Source organism: Heptranchias perlo, chromosome 9, assembly GCF_035084215.1.
Source record: "Heptranchias perlo isolate sHepPer1 chromosome 9, sHepPer1.hap1, whole genome shotgun sequence".
Classification (NCBI taxonomy): domain Eukaryota; kingdom Metazoa; phylum Chordata; class Chondrichthyes; order Hexanchiformes; family Hexanchidae; genus Heptranchias; species Heptranchias perlo.
Window position 1 is genome coordinate 59,959,228 of NC_090333.1, and position 15,755 is coordinate 59,974,982.

At 42.8% G+C, this 15,755-nt stretch overlaps 1 protein-coding gene across 1 annotated transcript in view; it reads right to left on the bottom strand.

Moving 5' to 3' along the window:
- mfsd14a1 (major facilitator superfamily domain containing 14A 1) overlaps positions 1-14,926 on the bottom strand; it is a 30,729-nt gene extending 15,803 nt beyond the window's left edge. Inside the window, exons 1-3 of the mRNA XM_067990598.1 lie at positions 14,785-14,926; positions 8,055-8,150; positions 6,146-6,208 (exon numbers count right to left, since the gene is read on the bottom strand). Of these exons, the coding sequence (XP_067846699.1) occupies positions 6,146-6,208; positions 8,055-8,150; positions 14,785-14,865 (240 nt within the window). The 5' untranslated portion in view covers positions 14,866-14,926. The remainder of the gene's footprint in view (positions 1-6,145; positions 6,209-8,054; positions 8,151-14,784) is intronic.
- Between the last annotated feature and the right edge of the window lie 829 nt (positions 14,927-15,755).

A 15,755-nucleotide genomic window follows, 5' to 3' on the forward strand; every position in this document is an offset into this window, starting at 1 on the left:
CCTAAGCTCTGGAATTCGCTCCCTAAACCTCTCCGCCTCGCTCTCCTCCTTTAATATGCTCCTTAAAACCTATCAGTTTGATCAAGCTTTTGGTCACCTGTCCTAATCTCCTTATGTGGATCGGTGTGGACTTTTGTTTGATAATCGTTCCTGTGAAGCGCCTTGTGCGTTTTACTACGTTAAAGGTACTATATAAATGAAAGTTGTTGTTGCTGCTTCTGGGGTCTTGTTAGCTGCTTTGTTTGCCTATGTAACAACAGTCACTGCACTTCAAAATAATTTATTGTATATGAAGTGCTTTGAGAAATTTCTAAGAGATTCCTAAGGTGCTTTGTAACTGCAAGTCTCTTTTTTAAGTTGTTCTGGCACATACATCAGTTCCTCACTGGAGTAGTCAGCCAAGATTCTGAGTTACTTCAAAGAACTATAAACACACAACCAAAATGTAAAGCTTCAAGCTCATCAGGCATAAACCAAGAGAAGGGGAACTTCGTGGTGTGAAGCTAAATTCAAAGAATATAGGTGATCTAATGTTCCTCATTTAACATCCATTCATAATCGTGCATCAAGGTGAAGAGCGGGAGGGAGCGAAGAGAATCTTGCCTGTATCTTCAACAGTTCAACAGAGTCAGGGATAGTTCCCTTAGACTGAAAGCTAGCTCGTGTAGTTCCTATTTTCAAAAAAGGGGACAAATCAGAACCAGGGAACTACAGGCCTATCATCCAATATTGGGAAGATGCTAGAAGGGATTGTAAGAGATGTCCTTAATGAAAGGGAAGGGGTCATTAGAAATACACAACATGGCTTCTGGAAAAACAGGCTGTGCCGTACAAATTTGATGGAGTTTTTTGACAAAATCACTAGTGTAGTGGATGAGGGAAATCCAATAGACATTGTGTACTGAGACTTTTAGAAAGGCTTTGATAATATACATCACACTAAGTTACTTCACAAGAGAGTTTTGGGGCATTAGCAGGAATTACATAGAGTGCGGTAGCATAGTGGTTATGTTACTGGACTAGTAATCCGGAGTCATAAGTTCAAATCCCACAACGGCAGCTGGGGAATTTAAATTCAATTAAATAAATAAAATATGGAATTAAAAAACTAGTATCAGTAATGATGGCCGTGAAGCTACCGGATTGTCGTAAAAACCCATCTGGTTCACTAATGTCCTTACCCGGTCTGGCCTATATGTGACTCCAGACCCACAGCAATGTGGTTGATTCTTAATTGCCCTCTGAAATGGCCTAAGCAAGCTACTCAGTTGTACAATCTCGCTAAAAAAAGTCATAATAAGAATAAAACCTGCATCGGACAACTAGGCACAGGACACAACAAAGGCAAACCAAGCCCAGTTGACCTTGCAAAGTTCTCCTCACTAACATCTGGGGACTTGTGCCAAGATTGGGAGAGCTGCCCACAGACTAGTCAAGCAACAGCCTGACATAGCCATACTTTTTTTTAATTCGTTCACGGGATGTGGGCATTGCTGGCGAGGCCAGCATTTATTGCCCATCCCTAATTGCCCTCGAGAAGATGGTGGTGAGCTGCCTTCTTGAACCGCTGCAGTCCGTGTGGTGACGGTTCTCCCACAGTGCTGTTAGGAAGGGAGTTCCAGGATTTTGACCCAGCGACAATGAAGGAACGGCGATATATTTCCAAGTCGGGATGGTGTGTGACTTGGAGGGGAACGTGCAGGTGGTGTTGTTCCCATGTGCCTGCTGCTCTTGTCCTTCTAGGTGGTAGAGGTCGCGGGTTTGGGAGGTGCTGTCGAAGAAGCCTTGGCGAGTTGCTGCAGTGCATCCTGTGGATGGTACACACTGCAGCCACAGTGCGCCGGTGGTGAAGGGAGTGAATGTTTAGGGTGTTGGATGGGGTGCCAATCAAGCGGGCTGCTTTATCTTGGATGGTGTCGAGCTTCTTAAGTGTTGTTGGAGCTGCACTCATCCAAGCAAGTGGAGAGTATTCCATCACACTCCTGACTTGTGCCTTGTAGATGATGGAAAGGCTTTGGGGAGTCAGGAGGTGAGTCACTCACCGCAGAATACCCAGCCTCTGAGACAGTGATATACTCACAGAATCACACCTTTCAGCCAATGTCCCAGACTCTTCCATCACCATCCCTGGGTGTGTCCTGTCCCAACGGCAGGACAGACCCACCAGAGGTAACGGTACAGTGATATACAGTCAGGAGGGAGTGGCCCTAGGAGTCAACATTGACTCCGGACCCCATGAAATCTCATGGCATCAGGTCAAACATGGGCAAGGAAACCTCCTGCTGATTACCACCTACCATCCTTCCTCAGCTGATGAATCAGTCCTCCTCCACTTGGAGGAAGCACTGAGGGTAGCAAGGGCACAGAATGTACTCTGGGTGGGGGACTTCAATGTCCATCACCAAGAGTGGCTCGGTAGCACCACTACTGACCAAGCTGGCCGAGTCCTAAAGGACATACCTGCCAGACTGGGCCTGCGGCAGGCGGTGAGCGAACAACATGAGGAAAAAACCTACTCGACCTCGTCCTCACCAATCTATATATCGCAGGTGCATCTGTCCACGACAGTATTGGTAGGAGTGACCACAGCGCAGTCCCGTCTTCGCACTGAGGGCACCATCCAACATGTTGTGTGGCACTATCACCGCGCTAAATGGGATAGATTCAGAACAGCTCAAAGCTGGGCGTCCATGAGGCGTTGTGGGCCATCAGCAGCAGAATTGTATTCCAGCACAATCTGTAACCTCATGGCCCAGCATATTCCTCACTCTACCATTACCAACAAACAAGCCAGGGGATCAACCCTGGTTCAATGAGGAGTGTAGAAGAGCATGCCAGGAGCAGACCAGGCGTTTCTAAAAATAAGGTGCCAACCTGGTGAAGCTACAACTCAGGACCACATGCATGCTAAACAGCAGAAGCAACATGCTATAGACAGAGCTAAGCGATTCCACAACTAACGGATCAGATGAAAACTCTGCAGTCCTACTACATCCAGTCGTGAATGGTGGTGGACAATTAAACAACTAACGGGAGGAGGAGGGTCTGTAAACATCCCCATCTTCAATGATGGCAGAGTCCAGCACGTGAGTGCAAAAGACAAGGCTGAAGCATTTGCAACCATCTTCAGCCAGAAGTGCCGAGTGGATGATCCATCCCGGCCTCCTCCCGATATCCCCACCATCACGGAAGCCAGTCATAAGCCAATTCGATTCACTCCACGTGATATCAAGAAATGGCTGAGTGCACTGGATACAACAAAGGCTATGGGCCCTGACAACATCCTGGCTGTAGTGCTGAAGACTTGTGCTCCAGAACTAGCCATGCCTCTAGCCAAACTGTTCCAGTACAGCTACAACACTGGCATCTACCCGATAATGTAGAAAATTGCCCAGGTATGTCCTGTCCACAAAAAGCAGGACAAATCCAATCCAGCCGATTACCACCCCATCAGTCTACTCTCAATCATCAGCAAAGCAATGGAAGGTGTCGTCGACAGTGCTATCAAGCGGCACTTACTCACCAATAACCTGCTCACTGATGCTCAGTTCGGGTTCCGCCAGGACCACTTGGCTTCAGACCTCATTACAGCCTTGGTCCAAACATGGACAAAAGAGCTGAATTCCAGAGGTGAGGTGAGAGTGACTGCCCTTGACATCAAAGTAGCATTTGACCAAGTGTGGCACCAAGGAGCTCTAGTAACATTGAAGTCAATGGGAATCGAGGGAAAACTCTCCAGTGGCTGGAGTCATATCTAGCACAAAGGAAAATGGCAGTGGTTGTTGGAGGCCAATCATCTCAGCCCCAGGACATTGCTGCAGGAGTTCCTCAGGGCAGTGTCCTAGGCCCAACCATCTTCAGCTGCTTCATCAATGACCTTTCCTCCATCATAAGGTCAGAAATGGGGATGTTCGTTGATGATTGCACAGTGTTCAGTTCCACTAGCAACCCCCTCAGATAATGATGCAGTCCATACACGCATGCAGCAAGACCTGGACAACGTCCAGGCTTGGGTTGATAAGTGGCAAGTAACTTTTGCACCAGACAAGTGTCAGGCAGTGACCATCTCCAACAAGAGAGTCTAACCACCTCTCCATGACATTCAACGGCATTACCATTGCCGAATCCCCCATCATCAACATCCTGGGGGTCACCATTGACCAAAAACTTAACCGGACCAGCCATATAAATACTATGGCTACAAAAGCAGGTCAGAGGCTGGGTATTCTGTGGCAAGTGTTTCACCTCCTGACTCCCCAAGGCACCATCTACAAGGCACAAGTCAGGAGTGTGATGGAATACTCCACACTTGCCCGGATGAGTGCAGCTCCAACAACACTCAAGAAGCTCGATACCATCCAGCACAAAGCAGCCCGCTTGATTGGCACCCCATCTACCACCCTAAACATTCACTCCCTTCACCACTGGCGCACTGTGGCTGCAGTGTGTACCATCCATAGGATGCACTGCAGCAACTCGCCAAGGCTTCTTCGACAGCACCTCCCAAACCCGCAACCTCTACCACCTAGGACAAGGGTCGCAGGCACATGGGAATAACACCACTTGCACGTTCCCCTCAAAGTCACACACCATCACGACTTGGAAATATATCGTCATTCCTTCATTGTCGCTGGGTTAAAATCCTGGAACTCCCTTCCTAACAGCACTGTGGGAGAACCTTCACCACACGGACTGCAGCTGTTCAAGAAGGCAGCTCATCACCACCTTCTCAAGGGCAATTAGGGATGGGCAATAAATGCTGGCCTCGCCAGTGACGCCCACATCCCATGAACAAATAAAAAAATAATTTGATATGCTGGATTAGGAAACAGCTCCAATCCCACAGCCAAAAGGTTGTAGTTAACGGATATGGTTCAACCTGGAGGCACGTTACTAGTGGTGTCCATCAGGGATCGGTCCCGGGCCCACTACTGTTCACTGTCTTTATTAATGACCAGGACAATGATGTTGGGAGTATGGTCAGTAAGTTTGCAGATGACACCAAAGTCTCAATCAAATGCAAAATAGAGTGAGCAAATGGAATTTCCCTTAGATAAATGTAGTGTCATGCATGTTGGTAGAGTCAACACAGAATACACTGATCATTCGAAGGGAACAAAAGTGAAAGAGGTTGAGAGATAAAAAGATCTAGGTGATATTGTGCACAGATCACTGAAGGTTCATGACCAATGTAGAGAAGCTGTAGCTAAAGCGAACAGGATTGTAAAAATGGAACCATTCAGTATAAATCAAAGGACACCATTTTGTCACTATGCAGGTCACTGATCAGACTGCATCTGCAGTATTGTGCCCAGTATTGGTTCCCCCACATAACTGGTGGTAAAATGGCCTTGGAAAAGATCCAGAGGAGAGCTACGAGAATGATTTTTGGCTTAAAGAACTCCACTACTTAGATAGGCTTAAGGACCACAGTCTATTTACTTTACAACAGCACAGGCTTAGAGGTGACCTGATAGAGGTCTAAAAAATAATTAAAGGGCTGGATAGCGTCCCTATTGATAGATTATTCCAGTTTAATAGATTGGGAAGGACCAGGGGACATGAGTTTAAACTAAGGAAGAGTAGGAATAGACTGGATGTTAGGTAGTTCTTCTTTTCCCAGAGAGTGGTGAGCCTCTGGAATACATTGCCAGGTCGTGTGGTGGATGCTGATTCTCTGCATGCTTTCAAGAGGAACCCAGTTCTTGACTGGGGCAGAAATCGCATCATATAGAAGGTAAGTGTCTTTATAGATAACACGTGGTCAATGTGATCTCTTGGACTGGTATTGATCGCCTGTGGGGGTTGGAGAGGAATTTTCCAGAGTATTGTTTCTCCCTTATTGGCCCTGGTTTATTTTTCTCTATTTTATTTGCATCTCCCAGGAGCTTATATGGCTGGGGGGTATAAGGAAGTTATGATGTTCCAGCCAACGTGGTGTGGGGCAGGCTTGTTGAGCCAGCTGGTCTTTTCCTGCCTGTCAATTTTGTATGTTCGTATGTGGGTTCCAGCTCCATATGAAGCAGGAAGATGAAGGAAAAATGAAGAAAGAGTACAACTAAAATTTTAAAACATTTAGTTTAAACTTATTAAAAGTGAACATTTTAACCACTGACTAACAAATCTGCAGAAATTCCAGACTTACCTTTACTCCCTGAATTAAACCATTCATCAAAAATGTATGCTTGGGAAATGTCTCGTGCAAGACCTAGGGAATACATGAAAGGTAAGCTAACAAGGTGATAAGATATCTTATCATTGGAAAAACTGAAAACAACTTTGTCAAGTAATTTGGTCTATCCTTCAGCATTACTCAAAATTATACAAATTTATATTCTGTTACTATAGCAACTTGAAATAAAATAAATCCCTTCTGCAAATATTGAACTCCAAAATTTACAACAGATTACTTTTAATTCCACGGATTATAAAGCTTCCAACTACATTAGGAGAGCCTTTCTTCCTTCTTTCTCCTTATTGGCTTAGTGCATGAACATACACCAGAAAGGTTCTGGGTTCAATCCCTTGCATGTGCTGAGTTAATAAGCCCAGCCAAGGCAGAGGCTTAGGATCACTGCAATTGGCCACAGTGCCCGAGTCAGTGTAAAAATAAAACACCCAGATCTTTGATCCAAACTTCACTAATACAGAAATTTTTATCCCTTGTTCTGCAGCAATATGGCAACTTACTTACATTTGATGCCACTAACTGAAGAATGTAACTAACTAAGGTGCAAAGATTCAGGCCAATCTAATACATTGTGTAGTCATGCTGTGAAATTCAGCTAAAAAATTTAAAGGGAGGGAAATCCTATTGGCAGCTACTTTAAAAATACTTTTGTTCATGGAGAACTGGGTGACACAGTGGGTTAACAGTGGTCTTTCAACTCTGGGACCTTGGTTCAAGTACAGCTCAGACTGATGGGATGAAAGTCTCCATTATCTACAACAGTTCTATGTGAAATGAATTTGGGCAGTTTCAATCCAATACATTGACCCCTAATTTGGCACTCATTGGTAATGTCACTTAGACCAGCCCAAAGATGGTTGGTGTGGGTATTGAAAAAAAATACCACATTCATGCTCTTCTGAGTTTGTGGCAGAGTAGATATAGCTTTACTCTGCCTCTGGCGGTTCATTACCTGACCCTTGGAGTGCTTGATACTGACAAGGATCGCACTGCTATCCTTCACCTTGAGCAAAATAGTTTTTTTTAAATTTGCCTCTCATCATGCATCTCAAGGATGACTGACAAATTACAGGGCTGTATTCCATCAAACTTCAACAGTAAAGCTTGAGTGACATGTCAATGGACCCCAAAATTAGATTTCTGCATTGTAATTCTCTACACAAAAATTTGTTATTAATATTTTTTTTTCCACTAGTTTTGCTTTCTTTGAGATTAGGAGTTAGTTACGTGATGTAGGATTTTGGGTGATTTTGAATGAAAATTATTGAAGGTTCACCACATCCACATAATATTTTGCAATTATTTTTACTTCCTTGTGTTCATGGTTTTCTTTTTATTCCTTGATGAATCTATAATTGAGAAGTCCTCTGTAAAGTCTGGGGGTATCAAATAAGGGAAGTATATACATCATAGCAACATTAGTCATGGAGATCAACGCCCAGCATGAATATGAATGTGGCAGTCTGTTTTTACATCAGGACTGGGCACATCTTGTGGCACGAGCAGATTGTACTTAATTAATAATATAGAAAAATGCTCACATTGGTGTGGAAACAGACCCACTACAGAGTCAAATGTGCTTGGTGGAGATCCCCACTCCGAACTGTCGTCAAAGTGCATCCCTTCTCACTTCCTCATCAATAAACTGATCAATCAGACACTTTTAATGATGGACTTTTCATGGTCAAATTATATTTGTGAAGTAGTTAAGAAAATGAATTGTATTTTGTAGCCTCATTATGATATTGCTAGCTTGGCACTAACAAGGCTGGTCAACTGTCCAAAAGCATAGCAATCCATTATCTTTCATTTTTAGCTTTCATTCTGATTAAACAAGACAGCATGATGAGACATAATAACTTACCCCCAGTGTCGGTGCAGTCAGCAGACCCCAAGCAAAGAACTCCAGAAATATTACTATCACAGCATGGTATACACTTGGTGCACCTATTCCTTGAGGCTGTAAAAAAAAATACAGATCATGTGGTACTTTAAAAATAAGAGCTTTAATTAAACCACTAGAATCTACTTGCAGTTTTGGAACCAACTGCCTCACTCAATAATCAGACAAGCAATCACTTGTGTAATGACCAATATTAATGTGGAGTGGTGGGTTGCAGTCTGGAGATATTGATTGCATTCATTTCTCACTGGGTCCTCTGTGAAGTTTCCAAATTGTTTGCGATCAATGCCGAGCCCTCAAACAGCAGTACCACCATTTCCATTCTTCTACATTATTGCAATAAACAGAATTGTATCAGAGTTGATTAAATGCTCCAGTACTTTGTCGATAATGTCAGAAGCTAAGTATGATTATTGCAATTGGAGAACTCCCCTTTGCTGCGCAGAATGGGGTCTTCTGATTTGATATGGACCTTATACACCCACCATTGAGAAAAATAGGGTGGCCTGATCACACCCTTCACTGCAGAATGAGTTTCACGTGGATGGTGGAGATTTAATTTTGTTACCACATCCTCATGGCTTGCCCCAAGGCTTCATGTCTACTTGGAGATAATCGGTCACTTCATAAATCTCTTTTGAACTTGATCACTGCCGCTACCTGCCAAATTTCCCAGTGAAGTTTCCTCTCCATGTCTTTACAGGAAAACTTTTACAGACTTCTTGCTACCTGCTGATCCAAGCATGTACAACTTGTGCATGCATTCTGCGCAGGATGAGATTGATGTGCTCCTCCAAAAGTTTCAAGGAATGCTGATCCAGATCAACAAGGTAAAGCCTTTTCTCCTGCAGGAATAGTTGCTGTGGAAATGGACTAAAAAATTACTGCTAAGAATTAAATTTTACATTTAGCTTTGGCTCCTTTTATTGATCTATACTTTTAGAAAATAAAGATTAATTTTTGTGGTCTTTTTCATTCATCAGGCTATTTTTAATTTGTTTTGAAAATTCAGAATGTCACAAGAATGGGGTTAGATCTATAGTTAATCAAATTTAAATGCAGTAACCTTCCAAAGTGTGTACAGAAATTTTAATTTGACTTTTACGGGGGTATTTACCTTCCAATTAGGGGCATGCATCCTCAACCAAGTGTTTGTAGGTGCTACTGTGAAAGAAATGTGGATTTCTGTTACCAATGAACAGTGTAAGGGACCTTCGCAAAAGGTACATGATAATACCAGATTTTTAATTGCAGTGTGGTCTATAATAGGTTTTTAACTTCCATGTAATGCTAGTTATTGCTTTTACACTGATAATGTGCCATTGACACCAGGTGCCCTATACTCCCACGCCACCACACATTACCTGCTTTAAAGGAAGTGAATTATGTGCCTTCGACAGCTTTCAGGACCTGACCTCTCATGGGTTCTGAAAGCTGCAGTCAGAGGCAGCACAAAACATGGGCCTCCATTTTAACGGCCACTCAAGGACCAGTGGCAAACTGGTTTTGGAAGCAATGTAAAAATTTTTTTACAGTGAATTATTACAGTGAGTGGCAGCCATGACCAGCATTATCTTTCCAGCAGTGAGCACTTTGGTGTCTAGGAATGCTGATCCCGATTAACAAGGTAAAGCTTTCCTTCTGTAGTCATGATGTGGAGATGCCGGTGATGGACTGGGGTTGACAATTGTAAACAATTTTACAACACCAAGTTATAGTCCAGCAATTTTATTTTAAATTCACAAGCTTTCGGAGGCTTCCTCCTTCGTCAGGTGAACAGAAATGTGGATTTTTGTTACCAATGAACAGTGTGAGGGTTCTTCGCAAAAGGTACGTGATAATACAGATTTTTAACTGCAGTGTGGTCTATAATAAGTTTTTAACTTCCACGTTGTGCCAGTTATTGCTTTTATATTGATCATCTGCCATTGACACCAGGAGCCTGATACTCCCACGCCACCACACATTATCTGCTTTAAAAGGAAGTGAGTTCTTGCCTTCGACAGTATTCAGGACCTGACCTCTCATGCATTCTGAAAGTTACAGTCAGAGGCAGCACAAAACATGGGCCTCTATTTTAATGGCCGCTCAAGGACTGGTGGCAAACTGGTTTTGGAAGCAATATAAAAAATAAATTTACGGTGAGTTATTTTCCTACAGGTCTTTAGCTTGGTTCACATCTCATTAATAAGGGATGTGCTATGTAATGTACCCTATCTGTCTCATTCACTCCCTTATGCATCATGCACCAAAATGTCACATCTTGTTACAAATGCAAAACATCCTTTTTCTAAAAAAAAGGAAAGCAGCCTATACTTTAATGACCTCTAATTCATCTCGGCTCAGATTACAAGCAGCTACATTTATCTGGATAAATGAAGTACTTTTGAAATGTAGTCTCTGTTGCAATATAGGGAAATGCGCCAACCAATTCCCACACAATAAAGTCCCACCAACAGCTATGAGTTAAATAACTAGATAATCTGTTTTAGTGATATTGGTTGAGGGATAAATGTTGGCAGGACACTGGGAGAACATCACTGCTCTTCTTCGAATAGTGCCATGGGATCTTTTACGTGCTCTTGGGAGGGCAGACGGGAGCCTCAGTTAACATCTCGACTGAAAGACGGCACCTTTGACAGTGCAGCACTCCATCAGTACTGCACTGAAGTATCAGCCTATATTATGTGCTCATATCTCTGGAGTGGGCCCTGAACCTACACCCTTCTGACTTAGATCCTAGAGTGCTACCACCGAGCCAGGGCTGATACGTATAATCTAAGCAATTTCCACATTACGGAGCATTAACTCAAATCTTTGACGGCTCAGACTCAGAAACAACCATCCTAATCCAAGAGATTCTGTTTCCTCCCATTTCCAATTCCAGAGATAAATGGGAGGCATTAGTTGCCATGTCAAGCTTTCATTCCAGATTTAAAGAAGAGCCAAGCTGGATGACGTCTCTTCCCCATAGAAGTATTGTCCCTAATCAGGAGTACCTTCCAATTAATCATAGGACCAGCAAAGCAGGGGAATGGGCAAAAAGGAGTCAATCGCCCACGAATTATTATATTATATTCGGAAAAAAAATTCCATGTGACCTAATCAAGTTTAAAACTATCATGCGGTTGAACCTGTTATGCTGCTGGTTCCGTTTTACTTCAATGCAAAGTCACAGTCTGTACCACACACTACTTTAGGAAATTGCACAAGGCTGCAGGTGAACAGAAGCACTGAGCTGCAATCCACCCACATGCAAACTAGCAGCCCTGACAAAGCAGTGAGTGCGTTCTGCTTTTAACGTTTTTTTCAAGCTACAGATTGCTTGTGCCAGAACTATATGAGCAGCACGGTCACTACCATAGCTAAATGAGCCCAGACAGCTCCTTTAAAACATTTCTTCACAAGCAAAAAGTTTAAAATAGGCAAATGAAGTCAAAGTAGATTTAAAAATATAAAAATCAGCGAACAAATTATGAGTAAAACATCCCCTTTGATGCACTCCTTTAAAATATTGTTATTTCTTCGATGTGGAGGTGGCACTATTGTAACTAAAGCAGAACACTAAACAATAATATGACCATATTTTATTTCTCATCACTACTCTATCAAGTTAGTAACGTACTAAATTCAACCAAGCTTCACTTACTATTCAGGGCAAAAATAACTACAGGAGCATTGCTTCTAAACAAGCCAAGCCACTGGCCAAGCCAAGCTTCTTGGGATCCTACAGTTTTAAACTGCCAGCCTGATGCACATGCTTGGTTTTCTAGGCTGCAAAAATCTTCACGTTTACAATGGCCTGGTCGGTGTGACCCTTATGCAGGCAACTACAAATCCTTTCTCCCACAATCTAAAATCCAGTATCTAGATGTTTGAACTTCTACTTTTTAAATCAGACGCCATGGGGTCTGCTAGCAACTTTACCTCAGAGACTATAAAAAAATATTTGCATATCTGATCGGAAGATGTCGCAACAAAATCTGTAATATGTCAGGAAATGTTACCAACGTATAAAATGCTTCTCTGAAAATGTTCGTGAAGTTTTAAATTTAGCAAAACAACATACATGAATAAAGATACAAGTTTTAGTAAATTTTTGAACAAGAGTAAAACAACCAAATGAAAAATACTCAGCTCTGTATCATTTGCCTTAAAATATTTTACTGCCAATCAACTACAAATTCATCAGAAATATTAATTTTGTTGTTGGAAATCTATTGTAAACAGTCATGGGTCAGCAAACTCTGCCTTATGCATTCAAGCCATTATAACCCATGCAAACAACATCTGCTATCAAAAGGGAATTGTAGGACAAGAGAATAAGAACTGAAAAGAGCAAAGCTGTACGGAACTGTTTGAATGCACTTCCTTGACTACATATAGTGACATCCAGATGGTCAATTTAACTGAGGACAACGCAACCATCACACACTTTCTCCCCTACCTTTTCAAATGCTACTATTTTGTTTTCTGTTCAGGCAATAGATTGTTGTCTATGACAAAATATTTTACAACTGCATTCCTTCTTGCAGAAAGAAAAATCACATACAAACTAAAACAGCTAATCCTATTCAGACCAGAGGGTAGTGTATTTAAAGCATAACCCCTTGCAATCATTCTTGCCCCCATACTGACATTTAACTCTCACACGTCAAGCTTTCCTAATGCCTCCACTACAAACTACCCACCCACGCAAATGAAACTGAAATGAAGAAAAAATGTCAAAAACCATTAGCAACTCTCAATTGCTGGTATATACTTGGGTTACATCTGCACCCAAAAATTACATTGTCAGTTAATTCAAACAATCCTGTGTAATCTATAACTTTTCTGACTTGTGCATGTAGCAGATATTGTATAGGAAGGCAGGAAGGAAAACTATTTATATGGCATCTTTCATTTCCTTAGCAAGCTACAAAGTGCTTCAAAGCTAGCAAGTTAGTTTTCAATTGTAGTCACTGTTCCAAAGTAAGCTCTTCTTCCAATGATGCAATGGGATCTTTTACATCCATCTGAACAGGCAGACTGGGTCTCAGTTTAACATCTCATCTGAAAGAACAAACCTCCAAAGATGCAACAATGCCCTCAGCACTGTATTGGTGTCAGCCTAGAATAAGTGGAAGGAGGAAGCCTCCGAAAGCTTGTGGAATTTAAAATAAATTTGTTGGACTATAACTTGGTGTTGTAAAATTGTTTACAATTGTCAACCCCAGTCCATCACCGGCATCTCCACATCATAGAATAAGTGGAGCTTTAAGCATAACCTTCTGACTCAGAAGCAAGCGTGCTACCATTGAGCAAAAACAAAACTCAGAAAATATAACTCAAAAAATTAAGGGAAGGGTTGTTTAACATATTAACCATTGTACACTCACTAATTTACTGCTAGATCTCTTGTGACATTGCTCATAGTGGGTCCTCTATTCCCTGACATGTCTTTCATTCTGTCCCCTGACCTTTGTGTATCTCTCTCCCCTCTGATTGTTTCTTTCTCCCCAATCTCTCTCCAATGATGTCTCTATCTCTTCTCACCATGTTTCTGTCAATCGATCTGTTCCCTCCATCTCTCACCTTCAACCTCTTCTTTTTATCTATGTCCACCTGCCTGATACCTGCCACGTCGATCTCACACTTGGCCCTTACTCTGTCTCTCTGCCATCATCCTGGCCCATGGCCAGAAATCTGGGAATTTGGCAAGGAGGATTGTCTCTGATGCTCACAGTAAGTTGGATAATATGTTTTTTTATATGCTAACAGCAACACAATGTATTATTCTGTTGTTAAACTGGAGTAGTGACTGCATTTGCTTATCTGTATAAAGCCTCAAAGTCTAATTGCTGTAAATAACGACGTGCTGAGATTAGGATGAAATGTTTTTTGTAAGGTAAGTTTGCAAACTTGAATATGCCTTTTAATTTCTAGCTTCAGGTTAGAAGGAAACGCAATGAAATTGACCGTTTCTTTTTTGTTTGTCGTCGTTTGTTTATACTTCTGATACTTTGGAGTTTGTGACATGGGTGCATGCTGACGTACTATTTTTGATATATTAAAAAGATAATATATTGCTATATAGCAATTTTAAAATACCAACCTATGGCAAGGTTTGCTGTAAGTCAGGAAAGTTTTCTTCTAATTTCTGACATCACGCGAGCCTCTCAGCCACATTCCTGTCTTATAACTACTGACAGCAACTTGATTCTTATTAAGTCTGTGGTTGCGGATGGAAGCAAAACTTTACGTCCACTGGATTCGATCGTCCACAACCCGAGGTACAAGAGTCTGAGAACAAACCGGCGAAATAGTGTCTAGCGCCAGATGCAAGAGGCGAACCCGAGCGGGGGTCCGGCTTCGGCTCCAACAGAAGCTGCTACAATGATCAATGAGCAGACTTCAGACCTGCACTGGTCTGTGGCAGTTAGAGGATCGATCATTAGTTAATGGGGTAATCAATAATGGACAAACTCACCGAACCGGATTTAAATTGTTCCCCGCTAAATGGTGCCAACCCGGCCCCCCTGGCCCCTTCCCCCGGTGTGTTGAAGCGTGAAGCCCTACGGTTAATGACACTGCAGCGAGGCCCAAGCCTCCGCTCAGCCGCCTCAATGAGGCCTATCCAACAAGGCTTCCTCCGCAACCTCGTCGACTGGAGCCCACTCAGATGCGGGGCCCGGCACCGCTCGCCACTCACCGTGCCTCCATCTTTAATGATGATCTTCTTGGCCAGCATAATGCTGCGGTGAAGCCGCTTCTTTTTCTTGCTTGGCATCATGGCGCCATCCTGGGGCCGCGCGCCGCCGCCATGGTGACAACATCACCTCGCAACCGCACTGACATCATATCGCGCGATCTCGCTATTGGTCCCAGCGCGGGCACGTGATCAGAACCGCCCGCCCGCCCGGCGGCGCGGGGTCCGTGACGTCATGGGGGTTTACCCAAGTTCATTCAACCGCGTCCAGCACGTGGGAGGATATCTGAAAAAACCCAAACCCAGGAGAGACTGGGTCAGTGTCATCAAACCAAAACAATCTAACAAAGGTGCCCCCTTTCTAGAGGGCCACAACTAATAGAAACCCAAGCCATTAAAAAAAACAAAGGAAACTTAGCAAATTAAATAATAATGTTGCCACCCATGTCCACTATACACTCCAGTCCCTGCGGTGCCCACCGGTCGCGGAAGGCCTCAAGCCTACCAGTGGACACCACGGGCTTCCTCTCCAGGGCCACCGGGGCACAGACAAAGCAGTCGAAGAGACTGCACAGGTGTCTGCAGCTGATGCTTTGGGCGCAGATTGTTGTCCAATGGAAATCGCTGAATAGCCATAGGCATGGTTACAACGACACAGTTTTAGCCACATGCACTAATTTTAGTAGAAAACGCCTTACGCACAATACAGGTAAATGTACTTTTATGTGTATATAAATGTGTATATTTACTTAACAAATATCTATCACTATTGAGTGCAAAACTTTACAGACTTTTTCACCAAAGTTTGGAGTTGTGACATGAATTTCTCAGACACAGCACATTTTAGTATAGCTTCTAGGTTTTTATACAGCATTTAACAGATAACTAATAAGCAGTAACCAAGGAAGTAAAGCGCACACAAAGATCAAACAACACTCGTACGCTCTGCTTTTTGTCTTATTATTTTACCAACA